We start from the raw sequence: 14,790 nt of genomic DNA on the forward strand, positions 1-14,790 counted from the left end.
TCTCCTTGCTGTGAGATCCGGGGATGCTGCTGGACTCGCGGCTTTGAGCAGATTCTTTACCGTCTCCACGACGACCACAACCTGACGCAACTTACGCCCCTCCTCCATTCAAGCCTCTCATCTCATTCAAGACACAAGTGTGGAGTAAAAGCAGTGTTGTTGAGCTCTCCAGTAGAGCGGGACGCGAAGACTGTCTTCAAGTGCCTGATAAACTTGGCTATGAAGGTAAGACTCATCTTTTCTTTAATACTATCCGTACGAAGGTAGAGTTCATGACTCTCTAAACCCCATATGAACTGGATATTTTCGATTATTTTTTTTTTTTTTTTAAATAAAAGTATTTAAATCTTCATTAAGAGTCACTGAGCTGTGCTCTGGAAGTTTTTTTTTTTTTATGACTTTCAATCAGATTTTTATCAGGATCTACTTCACTTAGGTTACTGGGGATAATCTTAAATGAACTTTACATTTTAATCAGCTGCGTTCACTGACCATGATTAGGCGAGCTGCGGTGCATTTTAAAATAATATAGCCTATGACATTATAATACCAATTTAATGTTCCTGATCTGTCTAGACATAGGTTATTCAACACCCTGACAAGTTTGTATTTAGTTTGTATCAGTTAGGCTGAGTTAATCATTGCTATGTGACATGTGTAATGAATAAACTCTTTGGTAATAATCAAAGAAATGTTGTTATGACACGAGATGTAAAAGACAACTGAACAGCTAAAACGGAAAATGATTAGTCATTTAGGAAAATACATTATTTATGATCACATTGGTCATGAAGCGCAACTCTGGCTGGAACAGTCCATTTTCACTCCAAATAGGACTATCATTTTATGCTGAGGAAAAACAGATTTGCACTGCAGCGATATGACAGTTATGTTCACCACATCTAATTAGACATGGATAAATTCAGTCATGACTAGTGTTCTAAACTGTCTGTTTGGACCGAGAACATTTAATATGTCTGGAAAAAAGGAGAATTTTCCCCTTGAGATCTGCATTCTAAACATAAAACTTTAGAGTGTGTGGAAAGATACAGCACTCAAAACCATTATTATGACTCACGAAAAGAGATTTTTTTTTTTTTAAGAAAAAATATATTCTACTTTATTCTATTCTATTAAGTGCTGTCAAATCGATTATTCGTGATTAATCACATGACATCTATATATATATTTACAAACTTTTATTAGATGCGATTAATCGCGATTAATTGATTTGACAGCACTAATTATATTATATTGTTAACTTTCAAATTATATAACTTTCAGAGCTCATTTAGTCTGTTGATAAATATCACACTACAGGCATTTACATATTCATGCTTATGTAAACAGAATGTGAATATTCATCAGTTTCTCACATTCCATACAGTATTTTCATTCTCTTTGTAGAGACTCTGCACTTTTTTGACCATGAGTTAACGTTAGTTAGTCTCATATTTTAAAGTCACTAAGGCTTTTAAGAATCACATATTTTTAGTCTAAAGTGAGAGTGGTCTGGGATGAATGGATCCCCCTGTGAGATGAGTGACGCCACTGCTGCCACACACAGAGCAAAGCGCTAAATGAGCCGAGTTTGATTAGTCCTGGAGCCGTGTGGAGGTCAAAGTGAGGCCAATTAAGAACCAACATACTCCAACATCCACTCCTCCTATGGGAAGGACACATTCCTAGAGCAGCTGTGATGATGAAATACATCAAGGCAAAATGCCAAACACTATATCACACCTACAATAGACAGACAGCTTTGTGGGAAAGCATTAAAAATGTGGGTGGTCCTGAGACCAATTACATTATAAGCACAATGCCCATTTATTGCCAGTTACTTCATACGATTATGTCAGTAGTTTTGCTCATCTGTATTAGAGTAATGAAAGACTGTAATTGAGCAGCATTATATTCTTTGCTCATTGTCACATGCAGGTCTGGCTGGTAGTGACATTTAGCTCTTCAGAGCAGACAGTCTTCAGTGCTGCTGACTCATAGGCTGGGTTTAGTTGCTATGGAAACCACCAGCTTTGTAAGATTGAGCCTGTGATATAAGGCATGGATGGAAAGTGTCCATGTGATCAGTAAACTGCCCGTTTAACCCATGATTTACTCCAGAAGATCTGGATTAGGAGGTAGAATAACTTCTGATTTTACAGAATTAAAACCACATAATAGAATCAAATTCTCTTTCCCTTCTACTTTCACTCCAAAAAAGGCATTATTTGGTATTAGATATTTGCATGTATTTGATTTAATTTAAATAATCATATATTCAATGTGTATTAATTTAAATGACTTATAATCATATAAAATCAATTTAAGGGATGATTTAAAAATGAAAATTCTGTCATAATTTACTAACCCTCAATTTGTTCCAAACCTGTATGAGTTTCTTTTCTTCTGTTGAACACAAAAGAAGATATTTTGAAGAATGTTAGTAATCAAATCGTGGTAAACTATGAAAGTCAATGGCTATACCGTCAACGGTTTGATTACTACTAACATTCTTCAATATATCTTCTTTTGTGTTCAACAGAAGAAAGAAACTCAATCAGGTTTGGAATTAGTAAATTATGACAGAATTAAAATTTTTGGGTGATCTATGCCTTTACATTGAACGACTTACCACATGGTTTATTGGGTTAACTGTGGAACAAGCGAGATTTAGTTTCAGTTTGAGTAATTAGTTAAAAGACTGATTTAATAAAATGGATTCGATGATAAATATATGAGTTATTGTGTATTTTAAAACACATTCAGTTTATTGGTACTTTTAAATAAATCTCATTCTTACTAGTTTCATTGATAACACTTTATTTTGATAGTCCACTTTAGACGTTCTGCTAACTATAAGTAACTTTGCAACTACATGTCAACTACTGTAGCAGTCATTATCAATGTCAAATTGAAAAGGATGGTGAATTTATATGTAATTGATGCACATAAATATTTAATATTAGGCCTAAACATTTAAATGATAAAAAGGTAACCAAATTTGTTTCGATTGAAGGAAAGGATCAAGAAGCAAGATATGTTTGGATGACTACACTACTGGGATGATACTGCTGGAGAAATGGAAGGTCAATATCTCCATTGCTGATTTATTTTATAGCCCCGCAGACTAACCATCCTGGTAACTACAAGCAAATCCAAAGGTCTGTATTTTTATTGATCAAACAAGGCGATGAGATCATCTGACACTTAAATAGATTTTCACTGTTTATTTTTGGCGACACTAACCACTTCCTTAAAGGCCATGGATGCGAGCTCTATACCTCAGATTAATATAGAGGGCTATGATGGCCTTGAGGTTGAGGTTGTCCCAGATGATCACTTGAGAAACTTGAAAGCACTGACTGAGAAGCTGAGACTTGAAACCAGAAGGCCGTCCTATCTTGAGTGGAAGGAACGAGTGGAAGCTCAGAGCTTCAAAAGCTTAGCCGTGCCAGAGAGCTCATCAGACCTGGAGAAAGGTGCTGGACTGAAGCCCAGTGCAACACCTCAGAGGAACATCGAGAATTCCCAAGTGACTGCAGGAAACGGCCTGATTTCTAAAAGCCTTAGAGGGTTCGATAATATTGACGAAGCTCTGGTTTGGCTTAGAAAAGAACTGGTAAGTCAAAATGTTTCAAAACCAGTTTGTATCCTAATTAGGACTTGATGTCTGACTTTTGTGGCGCTCTGGCGGTTAATAAACAGAACTATCCGTTTTGCAGAAGAACATTACCCTGGGAAAACCCAGACAAACTTCCGGCAAATTTAGATTTGCTCTGCAAGTAGTCTGGCAAAGAGCCCATTCAAGCCGATTTCTAATCCGTCCAAATCAAGGCACCAATCAGAAACGTTGAGGCGGGCTTTACACGATGACGATCGCTCTGATTGGTTTTAGGTCTATCCAATTGCGCCCAGAGGCATTTGAGCGACGTCCGTTGGTGAAGCGCACCAACTTTAAAATGCATTATTATATTCAAATCCAATATCTCTCCATGAAAGACCTAGCCTGACTACGTCAGACTTCTTACTTCCGCTCAATTTCATTTCGCTTCTGTAGTCAGTCTGATACAGCGTAATAGCTTTCCGTTTGCCTCCGGCCTGAAAACAGCCGGCCAATCAACGAACAGAGGGCGGGCTGAGAGCCGTGACGTAGACGCTGATTGTACCGTGGATGCGTTGATTTTTACTTTACATAATCTGCAAAAGTCGCGCACAGCCATGTTCACTCCGGTATTTCGCTCGATGGTTTTGTTTTCGCATCATACATGTGTTTACAGTGGAAGTTAGATGCGGCTGAGCATGCGCATAACACACGCCATAACCAAACGTTATGTGATTGGCTTACGGGTAACCAATGATTTTAAACTTCAGACAAGCGCCCCCCGCGAGAGAGAAAAAACTTCTCTATTATGCCATTCCAGACTCTGTCTACGAAGCAAAGCGAAGTAGCAGAGTTTGGTATTACCAGGCTATGAAAGACCCACTGGCAGATGAACGTGCTACTACATTTCTCTCCGAAACGGTAGGAAATTAAATTAGATTTAATAGAGGATTTTAACTGTGACAAGATGATTGACAGAGCAGTTTAAGTGACAGGATGCACGCGACAGATCCGTCCGATAAAGATGACGAAGTAGTATGTCCCAAAGCTTGCCTACTTTTTTGCTACACATTCAAAAGTAAATACCTTTTCTTCACAAAAAGAGTACATACTTTTATGGCGTAGTGTAACTTAGGCGAATTGGGATGCAGCATATGGCTTTACACGATGACGATTGCTCTGATTGGTTTTAGGTCTATCCAATTGCGCCCAGAGGCATTTGAGCGACGTCCGTTGGTGACGCCCCTTTGGAAATGAGTTATTAATGAAGCTTTGCCAGACCATAACTCAGTTACTACTGAGAATGGTCTGGTTTTAACCAGGCTAGAAGAACATTGTAGCCGGAGCTACTCTCTTTTCTATGACGAGTCACACAGGTACTGGGCTACTACACACAGGTCCCGCTCTGTCTAAAATAGTCCGAATATAAACACTTATTACAGGCCGTAGTGATTCCGGATAAGACAACAACAAGGTTTGGAAGATGGATTTATGATGCACTCGCTCATTATCTTTTGTCAATTTTGAGCAGAAAAGTTACATAGTGTACCTTTAAGTTAATAGGTAGTGTACCTTTAAGTGGCATTATTTCTGAATTAAAATGACATATACAGTAATTAATGTTAATATTTTTTCAACAGCATAAAGTAAAAAACCATTAGGGTGATAAAACTTGATATTGAAATGGATTAAATTCTTGAAAGAAAATCTTAATTAGATCGGCATAGTATAGGCCTGGATTTACAGACAGGACTTAGATTAAGCCAGGATAAGGCTTTAGTTCAATTAGGGCATTTAAGTAGCTTTTATAAACATGCCTTAGATAAAAACATTACTGGTGTGCATCTTGAGACAAAACAGAGGCACTGACATAGTGCAAGTTGCTTTCAGTTAAAACAGCTAAAACATGCATTTATTATTATTTATATGCTTAAGTCAAGTCCCCTTTATTTATATTACGTTTTATACACTAAACAACTTTACAAGGATAAACAGGAAAGATTCATTGATGCAAACAAAGTTTAATTCTGATGGAAAACATCTATAAAATAGTGTTAGGTCAGTTGTTCAATAACAGTGTGAAGATCATAAAACATGAAATGAGTTCAATTAAACTATAAAGCAGCTCTGTAGAAAACAGTGATGTCATCGTTCAGCTCAGTTCAGTTCTCATCCAATTGTATCAGTACAGTCAGATCAATAATACAGCTGAATATTGATGCTGGCTTCACATGGATTATTTGAGACCCAAGTACTAGAGTTGGGCATGCCATAACCTTTAAACATGGCAGAGGGGAGAACGACTGCTGACTGGATTTCTTTATTTGTTTTTATTACAACAGCTACATCGCCTTGTCGTAGTGCATATTGACATATAATAATCTGAAGCATATTGTTTTTTTTATACGACAATAGCCTGTATTTGACTGAAATTCCAGAGTCTTCAGCAAGCTGACTATCTAGATAGCGCTGTGAATGTTTATGGTTGTCAATGAAAATGACACTAAATATCATTTTGGCTTTAATAAGATTTTCCAAATAAATAGGCTGGATTAAACCTGGTTATTCCTGTTCTTCCGACAACAAAGCACTTGAATGTGATGAGCTCATAATCACGACTTTAGAAGTGGGAAGTAGGAAATTTCCGATAATATGTGAAGGCAGCAAAAGTCCATAAGAGGAGTGGACTAATTTCTTTTGTCCGTCAAATAGTCATATAGTGTAACCGACATGCAAAAACAAACAAATAAAACAATAGGAAATTATACGGGACCCCTGAAAATCCTCATGATTGTATGACAAAGTCTCATAAAATATCAGAAAAAAAACTTTTATTATAAATATTAATTCAGTTTCAGGTAAAATGTCAAGTGGTGCTACTCCCCCAAAAATGATATATTAATAATTCATGATATTTTACCTTAAAAATTACCTGGAAAAATGCATTTAAAAAATGTGAAATAATGATTGTGAACACTCGTTCATTCAAGGTGTATGGAAAATATAGTTTGTTTTCTTTCTTGAAAATGGTAAAAAGAAAAAAAAAGTTTTAAACTAGATTCTTAAAAGATTTATCTTTATCCTATACACTCTTATTTGTCATTATCAGGTTCTCACAAATAAATCCGATTTTTTCAAAATAATTGCTGCTGCTTTGCAATCATCTTTTTGTAAGGGAAGAAAACAAAAAGCATCCCCATTAGTTAGCTAATTTGCATGAAACAATGGAGTGAATGCGCAGGCCTCCATGACCTCTTCACTGCGTGAGATTGCCATTCATGTTAAAGTGAGTGGAAAGGATGGTGAGCAGATGAGCATGAGAGGCGATCGGTCTGTTTCCTCGCTCTCTGTTCCTGTAAGTGTAATCACTTCTCTTCCACTGAGCCATGTGGTTCATGGCATACTTGTATGCACAGTCTATTATAGCCGCTGCACGCAATGAGGCTCCTTTCACCACATCAGAAGCCTTTCTTCTACTGCCTTTGCCCCGTGTGTGTCCACAAACATTTGCGCAAAGGAAATTGGACTCAAAAACAAATAAACAGAGCGAGTTGAGGTACAAGGGGACTTCTGACGATCCATACCACCTCTCCCAATTTTGAGCCCCTTATTATGTGAAATGGACAAAAGCATGTTTGCTAACAAAGATGGATCTACATGTCCATGTTTATTTAAATGGTTTGAAGCGATTAAGCAATTAAGAAGCAGTAGGTTCACACCAGGCATTTTGCCATGAGTTTGTAAGGTCTGAACACTACCATTTAAAAGTCAGGAAGATTTTTCTTCATTCAGCTAGGATGCATTAAAATGTATCAAAAGCGACAGTAAAGACATTTATAATGTTACAAAAGATTTCTATTTCAAATGAATGCTGTTTATTTGAACTTTCTATTCATTAAAAAAAGAATCCTGAAAAACAATATCAAGGTTTCCACTACAATATTAAGCAGCACAATTCAGATTTTTGGCCTATCAGTGGTATATTCTCCTTTTAATTTATGTCATTTTCTGGCTATCAATAGAGCACTGAGGCGCCGTTTACACAACACCGTTTTTCGATTAAAAACTGAAAACTTTTTATGCGATTTGGCTGTTCATTCACACGACAGTGGCATTTCGGGGGCCTGAAAACACAAAAATATAGCATTATCGTCTTTTTGTAAACCTGTAAACTAGAGAAAGAAATGCATCATGAGCATGCATATTACGTGTTCAGTCTATAGGCGTGTGATTTTTTCCTTTTATAAAGTCACATCGCCAACTACTGGCCTGGCATGAATAATACAGCATTTTTTTATCGTTTTCATGGATCCGTGTGAACAGGGATAATTTGACCAACGTTGTTGTCTGTACGGAAAAACGATTCTGTTTTTAGTACATTGTTGTCGTGTAAACATACCTTAAGTCTGACACATTTTGATTTGGTACATAAACTCCACTATGACAGTAACACTGAGACACAAAAACTTTAAGGGGCAACAAACACAACTTTGCCAAAGCAATAGCAAAACAATGAACAGCAACATTAGTTAAAGTCGGCATGAAACAGAAGTTAATTGCGATAGTCTTCTCTTCCCTATTGTGAAGTATATCCAAATTAAACGGCTTCACAAACAAGAGAAAAATGTAGGACGGGACTTTTATTTTGACAGGTTGTCCTCCCCTCGCGCCAGTAAACACATCAGAGAAGAGAAGAGATGTCCTTGCAAGAGGGAGGCGAAGTTATTTTGATTAAAGATTATGAGGGAACATGAATTGTAATTTTTTTTTTTTTTTTTTATGCATAAATCATTTATATATATATATATATATATATAAAAAATACTGAAATATTCCATAAAGATTTCATGGTGACTTTAATTGTTCATTTATTATTGTGTAGTTCGTTGTGCATCTAAACCTTATTCTGAGTAAAATAAGCCAATATTGTTTCATAATGACTAAGTAAAGGTGTATGTTTAATAATATTTACTATGAAATTTGAGTAGGCATAGAGTCAGATAGTTCTCATAATAAACCTTATCGAGTTTCTCCTAAATTTTATTTATTCATAGATGGAGATGCGCATCCAGGACCAGCAACTGGCACGCCAGCTCATGCGACTACGCGGTGACATCAATAAACTCAAAGTGGAGCAGACATGTCACCTGCACCGCCGAATGCTCAATGACGCCACCTTTGGCCTGGAGGAGCGTGACGAGCTTTCGGATCTTTTGTGTGATGGACCCGTCACTCCGGGGTTTGGCCTCTCTTCACCACTGCGCCTCATTGGTGTCACAAAGATGAACATCAACTCCAGACGTTTCTCTCTTTGCTAGAAATTTTCTGAGTGACCATACAGCAATAAAGAGAACAAGTGACTCAAAAAGTGAAATGAATAATCTTCGACAACTGTTTTGAAACCCATGAGAACTGTTGTCACAGAACATCCTGTGCCTCTTGGTCTACGTACTTGTGCCAGTGAAATCATTTGAATTAATCGAATGAGACCATGACTTCTAAAAAATGTCTGACCTGTTAGCCATGGCTCTATGCCTTGCATGCAATTCTTGTGGTCATGAGATATCAACAACTGTTTCTTACCACACAAATGCTCAGTTCCAAATCATTTGTGCACCCTTTGACATGAAAGGCTGTTCCAAAACAGGAGGTACTATAAATCTAGTGCCTTTAAGATACCTTGTTTTAGCCCAATTCTAAGGCAGTATTCATGGTGAAAGCAACCCCATAATGCAATGCGATAAACTTAGTAAAGCAATACATACAAGATTGTGGATGGGGCGTTGATTATGAATAAACTATGAATCAACAGTGAAAAGTATTGATTAATGTAATTTAAATGTGGTATTTAACCCTGTACTGCACACATTTTGATGGTACATGTCAAGTCAAGTCACCTTTATATAGCGCTTTTTATAATACAGATTGTATCAAAGCAGCTTCACAGTGATAACATGAAAATAATACAACAAAGTTGGTTTCTAGAAGAAAATTGCATCATCGTCCACCTTAAAGGATTAGTTCACCCCAAAATGAAAATTTCCTAATAATTTACTCACCCCAATTCCACCCAAGAAATCCATGTCTTTCTTTCCTCCGTGGGAGAGAAATTATGTTTTTTGAGGAAAACATTTCTGGATCTTTCTTCTAACAATGGACTTCATTGGTTACCATCGTTTTAAAGTCCAAATCAATGCAGTTTCAAAAGTCTTTGAAGTGTTTAAACGGGCTGTACGCGATCACAGCTGAAGAAGAGGTTGTTATCTAGCGAAACGATAGGTCATTTTCAAAAAATAAAATAATTTATAGACTTTTTAGCTTCAATAGTTCGGCTTGAGCTGATCAACAAACGGACAGGGAACTACGTCATCACGTTGAAAGGTCACGCCGGCGCCGGCGGAAGTACCGCCCCACTGTTTACAATGCGACCGTACATAGGAGGATAGTTCATATAGTATTGTTTGCTATTATATATATAGGAGCAGTATTCAGTGAATATGAATATGAATAGTAGCCTATATGAATAACGTTCTGATGAATATGAATAGTAGTTCAAATAGTATTGCCAGCGCCGGGCGTGACCTTTCAACGTGATGACGTAGTTCCCTGTCCGTTTGTTGATCAGCTCAATCCGAACTATTGAAGCTAAAAAGTCTATAAATAAAAAAAAAAAAAAAAAAAGACCTATCGTTTTGCTAGATAACAACCTCTTCTTCAGCTGTGATCGCGTACAGCCCGTTTAAACACTTCAAAGACTTTTGAAACTGCATTGATTTGGACTTAAAAACAATGGTAACCAATGAAGTCCATTGTTAGAAGAAAGATCCAGAAATGTTTTCCTCAAAAAACATAATTTCTCTCCCACTGAGGAAAGAAAGACATGGATATCTTGGATGGCATTGGGGTGAGTAAATTATTAGGAAATTTTCATTTTGGGGTGAACTAATCCTTTAAGTAAGGCAGATCAATAATATTGTTGAATATTAAATCTCCCCAACTAAGCAAGCCAAAAGCCAAGGCAACAGTGGCAAGGAACCAAAACTCCATCAAGGTGACAGAATGGAGAAAAAAACCTTGGGAGAACCCAGGCTCAGTGGGGGCCAGTTCTCCTCTGGCCAACGAGCGAACAGTGTATGATTATGATTTAGGCAGCATTCCAGGTCAGAAGTCAGATTGGATCAGAACATTCCGAATATTATCCAGTTCCATCTGGCTGGAAGTCGGAGTCATCACGCCAGTATGGAGATGAGTTTGTGAGGATCAGTGCAGATGGCTGTCGTGTCGATGAGGACTTCACAGGGCTGATGAGGCTGGCACTTCAGGGATGCATCATGGATGGGTCCAGGCGCAGGGCCACCATCTGATCTGGATACGGCTGGGATCCGGCTGACTTCAGTAAACCTCTTAATAAACAGAAAGACTAACATTAGCGTAGATGCCATTCTTTTTATGATGTAACGAGTACATCAGGTGTTATAAGAAGTGTCCCCGGTTCTGGCTGACCTAATCTATGCAGCCTAATAATCATTTAACTGATTTGAATAATAGAAATGTAATGTTCTGTATGAATGGCAGGTAAAAGAGATGCGTTTTTAGTCTAGACTTAAACTGACAAGAGTGTGTCTGCTTCCCGGACAATGTTAGGGAGACTGTTCCAAAGTTTAGGTGCTAAATAGGAGAAGGATCTACCACCAGCAGTTGATTTTGATATTCTAGGTATTGTCAACTGGCCAGAATTTTGAGATCACAGTAGATCTCAAAATGATAAAAATTAATTTTGATACATGATAAAAATGATTCCACATAATTTCTTGGTTCATTTGGGGACATTTTATTGATAAAACAGACTCGTTGTCTTTAAATACGGAATATTTGACGACGGGCCGTTGAATTATTAGAATTTGAATGCATTATTTTTCAATAATTCAGTGGCCTGGAGTCAATAATCCCAAACCTCCGTTGCTAATTCCAAAACGTAATTTTAGAGCTAGTAATGGAGGTTTGAGCCACCGAGAGTAATGCAGTTATTAGAGAGAGAGAGAGAGAGAGATTAAGCGTGTGTGAATTACCTGAGTCTGTGCGTTTCTCAACCGTTTTAGGCAGCTGCGTCTACTAATAGCAAAACTGTATAGTTTATCTGCTCCAAGAATGGCACTGTTATTACCTCGCTAGTGAGAAATGTCATGTAGCTTTTAAGTTGTTAAACTATTTTACTGATCAAATCTTCAGAGCAGCCTGACAACACGTTTCTGTGCGAGTGTGTGTCCATACTGTATGTGTGTGCGTTTGAGTGGAAGAGAGACAAAAGTGGCAAAAAACATGGAAATAATTTGTCGTTTTTATCCTATTGTTTACTATATTAATTTGCTTGGTCAGTGTCGTTGTGGGTTTTGGTTCTTTTGCTCTTGTAGGCAGTAAGGATCTGTGGAATAACTGAAATCACTTATCACACAAAGTGATATGGAACTGTAATGCGGTCAAGAAAGATTTTTCCCTGAAAATAATTGCACACCTCAGAACGTTCGTAAACCAATCAGTTTCAAGCATTCAACAGCCCCGTAGTAATGTGTTACAAGTTATTTTTAAAAATCAATTCCCCTGTGGGGAAAACGAGTGGTATTTTTATTTCAGGAACCCGACTGTTGCACTTAAAATGAATCGAGTCTCCCATGTGGAAAGCACACAGACTTGCTGCCTATGTAGAGCACTCCAAATCGTTCACTTATATGAGGTTTCATGATGATTGCAATCTAGGCCGTAGTGAGGCAGATCACGTTTTGGAATAGAGCTACTGCCTTAATTCAGTTTTGCTTATATATATATTACAAAAATGCCTCAAGCATTTACATACATTATACATTAAGCATTATACATTTCTATTTTATATGGCAAAATGCACCAATATCTTATAAACATGGCTTGGTTGTGGTTAGATACAATAAAGCTTACCTGGTATATTATTATGCTTGGAATGTACAGTAAAGATATCATTTGCTATGTACAGTGTAATACTATCCCAGTCTATAGAGCATCTGTGGGAAGCATGCAAGTTTTTTTTTTTTTTCACAGAAAGTTTCTAATAATTCATCCATATAATACAGGAATAAATGTTTTACAGTACATTGTTGCTAGGTAAATATGTCAGCATAAAAGGAAGCAAGAAGGGTCACCACTGTACCGCTCTCAGTTCATTGAGCTGATGCCAATCTCTAAGTACGGTATGTAGCAATTACTCTTAAGTGGTTCCGTTTTGCCCAATTTGGGAAGAGCGTCTCAGTAGATCTCCATCATTCAAATGGCATGTTTTCATAAACAAAAACTCCAGCATATGTTCAAAGGTCATGATAATAAGTGCCATTACAAGGCTCATTTATCTTCCTGTTTGTTTGAACACTGCGAAAGTTTGGTTCAATTGATTTTCTTGTTAATCTTGAACATTTACAGTGCTTTTTTTTAATGAATGTGAATATTGTGCTGCTCTCAGCGGGAACAATAGGTCTACCTCAGAGAAAATATCTTGGCCTTCTTATTCACGTTTCTTCAAAAGATGGAGTGAAACCTGCTCTGAACAAAAGCTGAAAGGGTGTGTTTCAAGCCAACCTCCTCTTTCAGGAAGGTAGTGTTTCACATCCCTTCTCAATGACTGGCTTTTTGTGTACGGCCAAACAAGCCTTGATTAATGATAAACTCTCTAAGCATTCTGGATAGTTGAAATTCAGCCCCACGTCCAGTAGTACAGTACATTCAACACTGTTTCACAATTAGAAGTTGCAATACTGCCAGTATTATAGCTAAATATTATTATAACACAAGTTAGTAGCTAAAGACCTCAAATTTGATTAATCGAGAGCGCCTGGCATTCAAATTCAAACAGCACGGAGACTTTTCACTGTTTGTACTGGAAAATTGCATCTTTTGTGCAAAGCCACAGAATGCAACAGTCGAGTTGCGGAAGTAAAAATTCCATTCATTTTCTCCACAGGGGAATTTATTTATAATGATAACGATGGTAAATGCTTTTTTTAAAGCCATCAACTCGCACTATTTCAACTTATTTTTTTAATTAATCATGTTTAAGAGCAAAACTACATTACCCATAATTCCGCAGGAACAATTTCCACCAATCCGAGAATCAAACACTCTTTAGCGCCCATCCACTCCAATAAAGCACAAGTATAATAAAATAAAATAAAATAAAATAAAATATAATCACTTTAAATGTAAAAATGTAGACTTTTTAATTCGGTTATATAATTCGCAATGCTTCATGGGATTGTAGTTCTCTCCTTCATTAAGGCCGTTATGTACAGTCTTGTACCTTTGTCTGATTCAAATTTGTGATTCAACTTGCAGCTGTTTGTTTTGCTTCATGATGTATAAATGTTTATCAAAGACTTTTAAAAAATCCTTTTCGAAAAATCCTTCCAGAAACAAGGCCGCTGAAAAAGTAGGCGGACAGAGTTCTGTTCAGCCTTCATAAACTAACAAGACAGCAGCCGTTTTAGAGCTATTCTCTTCCACCATTCGCCAAACAATGTTAGCCCAAATGAGAGATCGAGTCTCTCTGTGCTATTGTCTCCAATGCAGCGATCTTGCTGTAATGACATCTAACATGACATATGCTCCCAGCTCCTTGTTATCTCCGGATCAGGATACTGACCTTTGACACCCTTTTGTGTGCCCCTACAGCAGCTCTTTTTGGCTACAGCGAGGAATGAGGGTCTTACGGATGCCTGCACCCTGGAATTACGAGTATGTGCTGTGTGAGCAAAGTTATGTTAAAAACAGCCATGTTCATATTCAAGAGGCATATTGTAAATAAAGCTAACGGTTTCTGCTCGAATAAACTTTTGGTACAGTCGTTTTAAGGACCACCAATGAGAGATGGGAGGAACAATAATATGATTTTATGACCGGGTGTCAAAGCTTGATCTGGAGCCATGTGATAATGCCAGTCGTTCTTGCTTTTATGGCAAGGACTCCAGCACAAAATAATTAAAAAGGCAGATTTAAAGCACAGGTTTAGCCCATTCAAATTTAACCCACTAGGTAACCTCCAAAAAGTCATTACAGGGCAATGGCCTCTTGTTTCAGAGGTAAAAGTGCACTAATGAGAGAGAGAGTACACTGTTGCACTTTTAATCCTCCTTATCGTTGCGTGATAACTAACACACTTGGATAAATCGAGC

At 37.4% G+C, this 14,790-nt stretch overlaps 1 protein-coding gene across 2 annotated transcripts; it reads left to right on the forward strand.

Annotated features, from left to right (window-relative positions):
* The first annotated feature begins 46 nt into the window (after positions 1 to 46).
* fam167ab (family with sequence similarity 167 member Ab) lies at positions 47 to 9,486 on the forward strand. 2 transcript variants are annotated; one of them, XM_084431959.1, is made up of 4 exons: positions 47 to 225; positions 3,017 to 3,161; positions 3,260 to 3,619; positions 8,656 to 9,486. In XM_084431959.1, exons 3-4 carry the CDS (start codon positions 3,263 to 3,265, stop codon positions 8,917 to 8,919), a joined length of 621 nt encoding a protein of 206 aa, XP_084288085.1. In that variant the 5' UTR covers positions 47 to 225; positions 3,017 to 3,161; positions 3,260 to 3,262; the 3' UTR covers positions 8,920 to 9,486. The 2 variants fall into 2 exon arrangements, with proteins under 2 accessions (XP_084288085.1, XP_084288086.1); XM_084431960.1 differs by having other exon boundaries at positions 120 to 225; positions 3,017 to 3,139; positions 8,656 to 9,415.
* Positions 9,487 to 14,790: the final 5,304 nt, after the last annotated feature.

The sequence above is a fragment of the Rutilus rutilus genome (assembly GCF_951802725.1).
Source record: "Rutilus rutilus genome assembly, chromosome: 15".
In the NCBI taxonomy this organism is placed as follows: domain Eukaryota; kingdom Metazoa; phylum Chordata; class Actinopteri; order Cypriniformes; family Leuciscidae; genus Rutilus; species Rutilus rutilus.